The sequence below is a fragment of the Bos javanicus genome, chromosome 10 (genome assembly GCF_032452875.1).
Source record: "Bos javanicus breed banteng chromosome 10, ARS-OSU_banteng_1.0, whole genome shotgun sequence".
In the NCBI taxonomy this organism is placed as follows: Eukaryota; Metazoa; Chordata; class Mammalia; order Artiodactyla; family Bovidae; genus Bos; species Bos javanicus.
The window spans coordinates 25,826,532-25,838,173 of NC_083877.1; the positions used below are offsets into that span (position 1 = coordinate 25,826,532).

At 43.2% G+C, this 11,642-nt stretch overlaps 1 protein-coding gene across 2 annotated transcripts; it reads right to left on the reverse strand.

Annotated features, from left to right (window-relative positions):
* Positions 1 to 10,416: 10,416 nt before the first annotated feature.
* On the reverse strand, positions 10,417 to 11,395 carry RNASE2 (ribonuclease A family member 2). Of its 2 annotated transcripts, none has more exons than XM_061429814.1 (2): positions 11,259 to 11,395; positions 10,417 to 11,084 (listed from the first exon to the last, which is right to left on the reverse strand). In XM_061429814.1, exons 1-2 carry the CDS (start codon positions 11,329 to 11,331, stop codon positions 10,603 to 10,605), a joined length of 555 nt encoding a protein of 184 aa, XP_061285798.1. In that variant the 5' UTR covers positions 11,332 to 11,395; the 3' UTR covers positions 10,417 to 10,602. The 2 variants fall into 2 exon arrangements, with proteins under 2 accessions (XP_061285798.1, XP_061285799.1); XM_061429815.1 differs by having other exon boundaries at positions 11,252 to 11,332.
* Positions 11,396 to 11,642: the final 247 nt, after the last annotated feature.

Genomic DNA, 11,642 nt, shown 5'->3' on the forward strand with positions numbered 1-11,642 from the left:
TCGGGGGAGGGTTCCCACGGCCGCCTCCTCGGTCGGCAGGGGGCGCTGCGCCGCCTGGAACTCGCGGGCCGAGCAGGACCGGAAACTTTTAATGACTTTCTGGTTCTTCGACCTGGCTTCGAACTTTCAAAAGGCTCTTTTAATCACTGAGGAAAATCTCAGGATAGTAAGCAAGTAGGTTTCAGATTATGAGCGCCTACTGTGTACCAGGAACTCTCCATCACGAAGGAGGCTGATGTGCTGAAGGAGGCAGGTGGAGGAAGGAGGGAATATCTGCAGCTTCCCAGCTGGGTTTTCCGAGGTCAGCTCTGTGCTGCATCACCATGGTAGTTTATGTTTTATGTCATAAATATGAGTTATGAGCTTTGAAAGCAAATAGCTTTGTTTGAGCTTTCGATTTCAAAACAAATAGAAAAGTTTGTTTGAGTTTTCTATTACCAGGGACTCTTCCTTGGGTCCCTCGACTGAGAAGGGACTATAGTGAAGTAGTCTATTTGACTTTTTCCTTTAAAAACACACAGATGCGTGTAAATGACAGATGTAAATTCAAACATACTAAGAGAGCAAACCTAGTAAAAAGAATGTTGTCCTCTTGGTTCTTGGTCCAAATTTTATTTTCCAGATGCAATAATTTTTCAGTTTTTTGGGTATACTTTTACAGTCTTTATATCATCTACATGTTACAGGCATTTATAAGTTTGTTGACATGTGGATAGATGCCTCTTCCCCACCTCCCCCCATAAGTAGTAACATTTTATATTCAGTGTTCTACCTTGAATATCTCTTTCCCACTGACAATATATTTTGGACATATTCCATGCCAGTGGCAAGAGTGTTCCTCATTCTATTTAATGTACTGGTTGCTTCAGTTGTGTCCAACTCTTTGAGACCCTATGTACTGTAGCCCCCCAGGCTCCTCTGTCCATGGGATTCTCGAGGCAAGAACACTGGGATGGTTTGCCATGCTCTTTTCCAGGGGATCTTTCCAACCCAGTGATCAAACCCGCATCTCTTAAGTCTCCTGCATTGGCAGGTGGGTTCCTTACCACTAGTGCCATCTGGGAAGCCCCTTCTATTTAATGGCTGAATAGTATTCCTTTGTAAGGGCCGGGAGCCAGCATGGGAGTTTCCACCCATGACAAAGTCATGTGGAGAGGCCTGATATGCAAAGGCGAGTCAGGACTCGAGGGGCTCCCCCGCCGTGGACCTGCCTGAGCGTCTACCCCAAAACCAGAATCTGTCTGTTTTACTATTTTACGACTTTCACCAACTCCTCTGACATTAATGCGGGGCTATCCCCGACCACCTTTCTCTGAAGGAAATCAATTTGGAGCTCTAGTTAATTAGCCTCCTGTGCATAATAGGAGTGTTTCAATCTAAACCCCTCAGACGGCTCTCTAATTTGCCTGACAGGTTTACCCAGAGTCCTACAGCATACGATTGTTTACAGTCTCCCAACCGAGAGGCACGGGAAGCTTAAGATATTCAAATAGTATAGAGCCTCTCGGAGAGTTAGAAATTGTCAGACTAGAAATAGTAGAAGATTTCATTATTGAGCCAATGCTTGCTGCCAAGTTTCCACATCCCCTGTATTGTATCCTTGGAAGTCTATTAATTAATATAGTTGGTATATAGAAAAAATAAGTAGTGGCCTTGGTGTTAACAACTTTAGACCCTTAAGGTAATACATTGTTTCCTTTGTTGTAAGCCCACTGCACCTTTGCCCTAAAGGAATGCAACTTTATCTAACACCTTCGGAGGATGGCGCCAAACTTTAAAATAATTACTCTTAGAGAAAATAAGTCTATGGCTGACAAACCTTTATCAGAATCATAAAACGTTAACAGGTCTTCTGGCCAAAAGATGGTGTAAATCACCTAAACCATTTGTATACGTTAAGTTTGCAGAAAAGAAAGCCTGTTCTCAATAAGGATCAAAGACTGCTGACTTTGCATGACTTTACACCCCCTGTTATCCTCTATGCACAACTTAAGGTATATAAGCTCCCTTTGAAAATAAAGCTACGGGCCTTGCTCAAAGCTTGGTCTCCCCGTGTCGTTCTTTCTTGCTTCCTTTTCTCTCCTTTTCTTTTCTGTTCTTCCTTCAGGACATATAATTGGAGTGTGGGGGTCCTCTGGGACCACTTACTTGCCTGGGCTTCTAAGACCCACTCGAGAAGGTGCCTAAGGTGGGGCACCTTCAGCGATTCGAGAGGGCGCCTGCGGCCTCCGTGGTCAGAGCAAACCTGATGTCACGGGTTTTATTGACTTTCCGCGTAAACCAGTTATAATGAGCCTCTAATCTCTCTGCTTTGCTATCCTTTTCACCAACGCCGTCCTCCCGAGGGAATCCCTGGATCCAACCGGGGCTGGACCCCGGTATGTAGGGATATACTATTGTATTTTATACAGCCCCATGTTCAGGATATTCTGTTTATTTTCAAAGTTTTACTAGTATAAACAAATTGGAATGAATATACTGGAACAAAAGCAGCAGTATTAAGCATCATGTGTTTATTTATAGTGCCCCTGCTATTGGCGGGTTACCTCTGGTACTATGGGTTTTCCTAGGGCCTTATGTTCTGAAGCTCCTATGTGGGTGTAGGGTGGGAGATGCTGTGGCTTGACAACAGAAAACCCTTCCAAATACACATGGTGTTGCTGAACCTAGTGAAGCCTGGGAAAAGTGAATATTTTTGGCACAATTCAGTTGGTTTTTCTTGTAACAGGAATCTGAGGAGTCAGTATCAATTGGGTCAAACTTTGGTCTTTTATGAGACTGACGCGCTGCCCACTGCACTTAGAAAGTGCTTTTAATACTGGAGAGCGTTAAAATAATAACCATGTTTATATATGGAGGATAAACTAAGATACTGGGCTTCCCTGGTGGCTCAGATGGTAAAGAATCCACCTGCAATGTGGGAGACCTAGGTTCAATCTCTTGGTTGGGAAGATCCCCTGGAGGGAGGGCATGGCAACCCACTCCAGTATTCTTGCCTGGAGAATCCCCATGGACAGAGGAGCCTGGCAGGCCCCAGTCCGTGTGGTTCCAAGGAGTCGGACACGACTGAGCGACTAAGCACAAACTAAGATACCAGGATAGATAACTTATTTTCTATTCACACTGAACATATTTAAGAGCATATTGATTGTTCTCATTTGTAAAAGAATTTTAAAATTTAAATCAACCCTCACAATATTCCATCAGGCAGGTATAATTATCCCCATTTTAGAGATTATACTGAGGCCCTGAGAGTGACATAATAGCAGGTAGAAACAGAGCTTGATGTTCTCCTTCATTGTGGCTGCTCCTTAGAGGGAGGCAGGATGCACAGTAGGTTTAAGGTAAGTGTCATCCGTGTAGGTTGCCTCTGAGTCTTTTGTCTAAGGAGGGCGTATCATCCAGGCTGAAATACCTGCTTTATCAGGGTTTTGTTTCCAAGGTAAAAATGTTGTTTCCTTAATAAAAGGTATTTATAGGAATATATTTATATTCATATTTATGAATTATATTTATATTTATTTTCATTCAAAAAATTTACTTAAGCATCTGACTGTTTGAGACACAAGTACGATGAACCGAGGCCTTCTATTTCACGTGGTGGGTCTCAGCCAAAACCTTTGATCATTTCTCCCTTTATTCAATGGGAAAATGTCAAAATGACAGTAGGTTAATCGTGTGCACTCAGGTGGTGATGGGGTCAGGTGAACACAGGCTTATGCTAAGATGCAGATCCCTGATTAGAAGTACTTGTAGCTGGAGTTGTCTTGGGCTCCCAAGGCAAATGGTACCTCCACTTCCTCTCACCTTGGAATAGCCCCAATATCGAGACACTATCGAATTCCATCATAGGCTTATGAAGTCAGAGTCAGCTAAAGTGAGTCCCAAATGCCAGGGTGGGAACAGGTGATGACGGAATCACCTGAAGGAAGATTTGGAAGTGCTGACTGCTGAGCTCCTGAATTCTGTCGTTTTCTAAATGCAACAAAGGCATAGGCAAGATTCACTTTGTGACTGAGTGGAACACAAAGACTACGTATTGGTGATCACCACAGTGCCATAGTTTCTTCCAAGGCATCTTAATAAAGACCATGGAAAGTGCCCACAGAATTCAACCTCATTTGACCTCTCAGTAAAACAGTCCCCATTTTAAGACCCTGTGGAATTCATGATGACTGACCAAACACTACTGTTTGTTTTGATAGATCACCTACAACCAATATCCACCTCCCACTGCCTAGAATAATAGCTTGATACCAGAAAAACCACAGTTGGATTTCTGGCCTCACAAAATGTTATGGGAGAGCAGCAATGTGGGTATGAACCCAAGTTTCAGAATGGGACAACCTCACCTCGACCACACACCCCAACCTCTGCCCAGTATTCCATAACAGCAGGACTCAGAATGTTTGCTCTCAGTATCACTAAAAGTTATTGAAGGAACTTCCCTGGTGGCTCAGTTGTCAAGACTCTGTGCTCCCACTGCAGGGGGCCTGGGTTTGATCCCTGGTCAGGGAGCTAGATCCCACATGCTGTGATTAAAAGTTTGCATGCTACACTAAAGATCTGCTGCAACTAAAGAGGGAAGATCCCATGTGCAAATAAGACCCAGTGCAGCCTAAGTAAATAAATATTTAAAAAAAGAAATAAAAGTTATTGAGAACAGCAAAGAGCTTTTGTTTATTTGATTATATCTCTCTATATGTACTTTATTATAAATTAGGACCAAGAAATTTTAGAATGCTTAACCATTAACTCAAAATTCATTTAATAATAGCAATAGTGAATCATTAAATGTTGATATATATCATGTATTTTTTTTTAAAGCCTATTTTCTAAAACAAAAAAAAAGTTTATAAGCAGAATACCATTGTTTCACATTTTCTTTACTGGCTGACTCTGTGTTGACAATTGGATTCTATATCTGCTTTTGCATTCATCCATTGTACTATGATAGTTTGCTAAATTATGTAAAGAGAATCCTGCCTCATAGAGTTAAATGGTTTGAAAGGTAAGACCCTAATAGATACTGCAAAATGGTTTGTTCAAGGACCATGAGGGTCCTTGAACCATTCTTGACCTAATCAGTGCATGCATTCCATTTCTCAGATCACAGGTGTTGATTCTGAGGTCAACCTTTTACACAACCAGATATATTTGATGGAAATGTTGACAGTTGAAGACAGGGCTATCTTCTGCTGGACTTATTCCTGAGGTGGTAAAAGGTTTGGAGTTGTTGCAGTCACCTTAAAAAAATGTGAGAGTAATTTGCCTGGTGTGTGCACCAGCATCTTGGAGAGATGGAAATGGAGAAAGAGAGGGAAACTTCGGTTTTCTTTTCATCATCAGAGTTCTGATAAGCTGCACATTAAGCCATAACAGTTCCTTGTTTCTCGGGACAGTGTAACTGCTCTTTCAGATTGTTAGGACATCACCAGCAAGGCCAAGTACGTGGAGGGAAGGGCCTTCAGCACACCGTTGTGGCCAAAGGAACTCCTAAACAGTCAAAGCTGTGGAGGACCCTGTGGGTCAGAAGCTGGCCAAAATTTGGGGAAGGTGTAGAGGGTATTAAAGTAGATGAATGAATGTATTTATTTAATCCTCCACTTGGTTTTGAATCTCTGTTTTTGAGATAACTGCTCACAATGAAAGAACTGTGGCAAAAGGCTCTCACATTTTGTTAAAAAGGAAATGAAGAATTCATTCTTTCTCATTATCAGTTGCCACTAAAGCTCTTGATTCCCCTCCAGACAAATTTCACCTTCCAGGTGAGACTGAATTTCTGGTAAGTTCAGATTTGGTAATGTCCATATGGTGTGCTGTGGGTCGCATTTTTTAACTCAGTGGAGTATGTGAATGATTTGATCTATTCAGTATTCTTTTCCATTTTAATCACCCTGCTGTTCCTGTTCACTACGTTCTCTCATGTCACCAGTTTTGAGTTCAATATACCTTGAAATACTAAGAATTTTGAAGTAGGCATTGTCCTTATGAAATTATTATAACTCAGACTTCAGACACAAGTAACAGTTATCCATTTAAACAGTTATGTTTAATAACATAAGTAAAGTTTTAGTGTCAAAAAAGGCTGTGTTTCATAGGTAATTTGAACTGGGGATGAGAACAGAATTTCTGTGCTCTCTTCCCTACTCCTTGCCTCACTCTTTTTTATTTCTTTAAATTTTACTGAGATACAATTGACACACAGCACTACGTAAGTTTAAGGTGTACAGCACAATGGTTTGACCTACAAACGTGATGCAGTGATCATCACAATAAGTTTAGTGAACATTCATTATCTCATATGGATGCAAAATTAAAGAAATAGAAAAAAATTGTCCTTTTTATGAGAACTGTTAGGATTTACTCTCTTAACACCTTTCGTATGTAACATACAGCAGTGTTAATTGTATTTATCATGTTGTGCATTACAGCTGTAGCACTTATTTATCTTTTAATCTGAAAATAGTTTAACCTGAAGATGAAGATTGACTATCTTCATCCAATTCCTCCTCGCTCTCATCCCCTACCCCTGGTAACCACAAACCTAATCTCTTTCTATGAGTTTGCTTCATTTGTTTGTGTGTGAAGTATAGTTGACCTATAGCACTGTTAGCTCCTGATACACAGCAGAGTGATTCGATATTTCTGTACATTTCAAAATGGACACCGTGACATCTAGTTGTCATTTGTTACCAAAGATACTACATAATTTTTGACTATATTCCCCCACACCGTAAATGTGCACCTGAGACTCATTTGTTTCATAGCTAGAATTTTGTACACCTTAATCTCCCTCACCTGGCTCTTTCATTTCCTCACTGTACTCCCCTCTGGCAAACACCTGTTTGTTCTCTGTATCTATGACTCTGATTCTGTTTTGTGATGCTTGCTCATCTGCTGTTTAGATTCCACATATAAGTGACATCATACAGTATTTGTCTTTCACTCTCTGCTGTTTCACCAAACATAATACCCTCTAGGTCCATCCATGTTGTCACCGTCTCCCTCCCTTATGTGATTCAAGTGGAAACACGGTGTGTAAAATCTCAGTTCCAGACAAAAACCAATCACAGGGTTTAGATCAGATTCCTCTCCTCTCACATCTCCTGACCTGACCCTGGGACCCTCTTGCTCTGATCTGAGGGTCATTTGAGACAAGCCTCTTTGTACCCTCCAGAGGAACTTGCTTTGCAATGTTCCTGATGTTAGACCATAAAGTACAAGCAGTAACAATGTGAACTGCCCGTTCACTTCATGCTGGACCTTACAGAGTGTGTTGCTATCACTAACGACTTTCACTCCTCCAAGACTTCTTTGAGACTGGGTACTATTGTGAGCATTTTACAAAATTGGAAATGGAGGCCTAGTGGACCCCAAGGAACGTGTCCTTGGAATATGCTGATGTGGACAATTAACTTTTCTAATAGTGGCCACCGTGCTGCTGGCCTCAGGTTTAATGCAGCCAGATCTTGAATGTCTATCACAGAGGGTGGTGGAAGCGAAGCCTTCCTTGCTCTGCGTTGAATCCTCACGCCTCCTAAGAAAGATGAGCTACTTTTAAGCTTTAGGGCCACCACCTCTCTCTGACCCCAACCCAACCTTCAGCACAGGAACCGGGGAAGCTGAGGAACAGGGAAATAGCAGGAAGAAGGTGGGGGAAGCCTAAGGGCAGGAGGGAGAGTGTGGTTCAGGGAGGGAGAACAATAGGGGCTTTGTGAGAGGATGAAGGTACATTTTCCTGCCACAAGGAAGTCTCCTCTGTTCCCCTCTCCCTCCACTTTGAATCCTTCATTAAAATCTGATCATTTGAAGTTGAAAACAGAATCCCAAATCTGCACTTCTTCTTCTGCTGTGTTGCCATTACCTTATCCCTTGCCTCTGGGATTTGGCCTGGGTAGCATGAGTTCCTGACTGTCCCACAGTTCCTGCACAGCTGGCAGACTCGTCTTCAGGTCACATTATTAGAGTATCTGACATGCTCCATTGGTACCCCATAAGAAATTGCTCTTTACCTATCTTCATAGGTATGAAGCACCTGAGCCTCATTTCCCTCTATCATTAATGCTCATGATTAAAATGCTCTTGTCCTGTAAAACCAATTTTTCTTTTTCTTTTTTTTTTAATTTTATTTTTAAACTTTACATAATTGTATTAGTTTTGCCAAATATCAAAATGAATCCATCACAGGTATACATGTGCTCCCCATCCTGAACCCTCCTCCCTCCTCCCTCCCCATACCATCCCTCTGGGTCGTCCCAGTGCACTAGCCCCATGCATCAAGTATCGTGTATCAAACCTGGAATGGCATCTCGTTTCATACATGATATTTTACATGTTTCAATGCCATTCTCCCAAATCTTCCCACCCTCACCCTCTCCCACAGAGTCCATAAGACTGTTCCATACATCAGTGTCTCTTTTGCTGTCTCATACACAGGGTTATTGTTATCATCTTTCTAAATTCCATATATATGCGTTAGTATACTGTATTGGTGTTTTTCCTTCTGGCTTACCTCACTCTGTATAATAGGCTCCAGTTTTGTCAGGCCCTTTGAATGCTTTCTCTCGGTGTGACTATCCCCTTAGTTTCTGAATGACCAACTTCTCATATTGCTCAGAATTTACTCCTTTTTGGGTCCCTGACAACCACACTGCAGATTGATTTCTATGAACTAACTGAGACCCACTACAGGTGGGTGCGTGGATGTGAGACCCGTGGATGTGGAGGGCCAACAGTCCTACCCTTTTTTAATAAGGGACTTGAGCATCTGTGAATTTTGAAATCTTCTGGGTTGAGGAACGAATTCCTTGAAGATACCGAGAGATAGCTGTACATTGTATTCCTCAGTATAGTTTTCCTCCCTGACACCTATCACCTGAAAAAAATAATTTTCTAAGTTCAATTCTTCTCAGTAGAAGAGGCACCATAAGGGCAGGAATGTATCTGTGTTTACATTGCATCCGCACGACCTTAGAAAACTACCTAGAAGACAATACCTGCACATCGGTTATCTGTTGAGTGAATGAAGGGATGAGTGATGGGCGAGGGGAAGATGACACAAGGCAGAGAATGATGGGGCAGCTGAGTTAACTGTTAGAGAGGCTGTGTCCATGTCTGGGAAGAGACACATGCTCTGTAGAGACAAGAAGGTTCACCGAATCCTGCATCATGGCCAATGTGACTCCAGCCTTGCAGTATTCCAACTCCTCCTTCTGTTACTCCAAAGCATTTGGAAGAGTGAAATCATGTCTTTCCACTGTTTATTAACCTGAAGTCAGTGGTTTCTGCTGAGCTCCAGAATTTTCCAGACCTAGGGTCTCCATGCAATAACTCCAACCAGAGGAACAAATCTTCCAATGGCTTCTCCAGAGAAGATGCTCCGGTGCAGCTGGTGTGTGCAGTACTACCAAGAGCAAGAATGAATGATCATATGAGGGGGGTGGGAGGAAAGGAAATTGCTATATATCTGGAGCTGGAAAAGGAGCTGATATAAAGGAAGTCAGAAACACCAGACTCAAGGACAGAGGTACAGATTTGATGACAAGCCACCTCTGTTTTATTCTGCATGAAGTCCTGCAAAAGATTCAGCCTGTCTCCCAAGCAATCCCTTGAATGCTGCTCCTGACCCCAGTGTGTGAGGAGCTTTCCCTTCCTGCTCCTCACTGATTCCTGAGTGCAGCTCTGGGATGGAGGGAGAGTAGGGGCTGTCGTTGTCGGCCTCCCTTTCTGTCAGTCTATTTCCAGAGTCCTGGAGCCTGTGCCCCTTCCTGACCTGAATGTGAATGAGCCACTGACCGATCCTTGGGAGAGGGCCTCATTCCAGGTCTCCTTCCTGACCTTCTCCACCACATGACAGGCTGCTGCCTCCTCCAGGGCATAGAAGTTCTCAGAAAAGGGTGTCACCCCTTCTCCAGGTAGTACTAGAATCTGATCATGTACTACCCGAACACTTTATATCATTCCACATTAGACTCAAACTCCAGATCCACCCCTAGGATGACCATACATACCTGAAGATTTGATATACTTATTTAAAAATGGATCTCTGAGCCTAAAATTTGCTTTATTCTTTTGGTCTTATCACAATTATGATATTCCCCTTTCTTTTCATTTTTACACCATATAGTTTACTGCTATCATTTAGTGTATGATTCTTCGATCAGAATAAAATACATTTGTTTCTAGTTACTGAGGACTCTGTGCCCCCTGATATTGAAACAGTCAGCTATGAATGGAAGCCTCGGTTTCCTGCCCTACAGCAGAGAGAAGGAAAAGTCTGCACAACTTCAAGACACAGCAACCTCTTATCCTCATGTCTCTCATTTTCCCACAAATCTCTGTTGAGAAGGAGAAATGCCTCTAGACCAGGATGTAGCCACACGACAGAAGGGCACAAGCAGACACACAGAGCCTTGTGTGTAATGTTGTACAGTTTATTGTGGGTACATATGTAGCTTCAGCTGAGCAAAGCTTAAAGGGCACAGGGGGGCTGGTGCCATGAGGACTGATGCTGGTCTCCCGGGAAGATCAGGAGATAGGACTGCAGCTATGACCATGGGGCTTGGCAGGTAAGCACAGGCCAAAGTGCTGACCCCAAATTTAGATGATGTCATCCAAGTGAACTGGAACCACAGGGTACCTGGGACTGTCCCGAGGTGATCTGTTCTCACAGGCAACGATGAAGATCCTCCATGCCCTTGTCTGTTGGTAACGGCAGTTTGTGTAGTTCCTTGCCTTTCTTGTGAGGTTGCAGTAGGTTATAGGCACTTGGACTGAGCTATTATGACAGTTCATCCTGCCTGATGTAGAGCAGGTTACATTTGGGGTGTTACAAATACCAGCTACATAAGCAAATGTTCTGTGGAGAAAAGTATTTTTATTTTTACATACCATTCTGTAACCGTTAACCACTCTCATTGCGGCATTGCATTGAGGGTGGGCCATATTTATGTGCTGAATCTCAAACCACTGAGCCCAGGTTAAACTATCAGGTGGGGCATGGAGTGAGATCACCATTCCCAAGAGCCCCAGCAGCAAAATGAGACGAAGCCGAGAATCCTGCTGTATTGGAACCATGTTTCCTGTGAAAAGAAGGGTATATTTTGCATCCCAGCAACTAATAGTACAGTCCCTCCTCACTCACCCAGCAGACCCTGGCTGTCACTGTGTTTCTAGCTCCTTTCTCCTCACCCCAAAGTCTGTCCTGTGCTCTGGGCGCTAAATTCAGCCCTAGGGCTCCTTGTCTTACCCAGTACCTCTGCTGTGGCTCCTGTGAGAACAGATCCAGCTGAATGTCCTGGGGCTCAGGGGCAGCTGGTGTACCCCCATCCTTGGGACTGGAGATATAGAGCAGTCCCTGTGGGTGGGGCCAGCAGAAGCATGAGGGTTCCGAGTCTAGGGCATGAAGAAACCCGCAGACTGGCACAGGGCCCACTCATGCAATGAGCCTCTTTGTTTCATCATTTGTCAATCTGTGTGTCCCCAGGGACACACCACTGCTGCTTCTCTTGTAGGAAACCTAATTCTAGGCAGATGCCTAGAATTGAACAATCTAGGATTGTTCAGGGCCCAGCTCTGCCACTGGGTCTGGACTTTCAGATAAAAAGTATCACTGGCTGCAGAATGGCCTTAGATTTTAT

Coding starts and splice junctions, on each gene's coding strand:
- RNASE2 (XM_061429814.1), bottom strand. CDS start 11,331: ATGGGGGTACACCAGCTGCCCCTGAGCCCCAGGACATTCAGCTGGATC. Junction 11,085..11,258: donor TCACAGGAGCCACAGCAGAG/GTACTGGGTAAG, acceptor TTCTTTTCACAG/GAAACATGGTTCCAATACAG.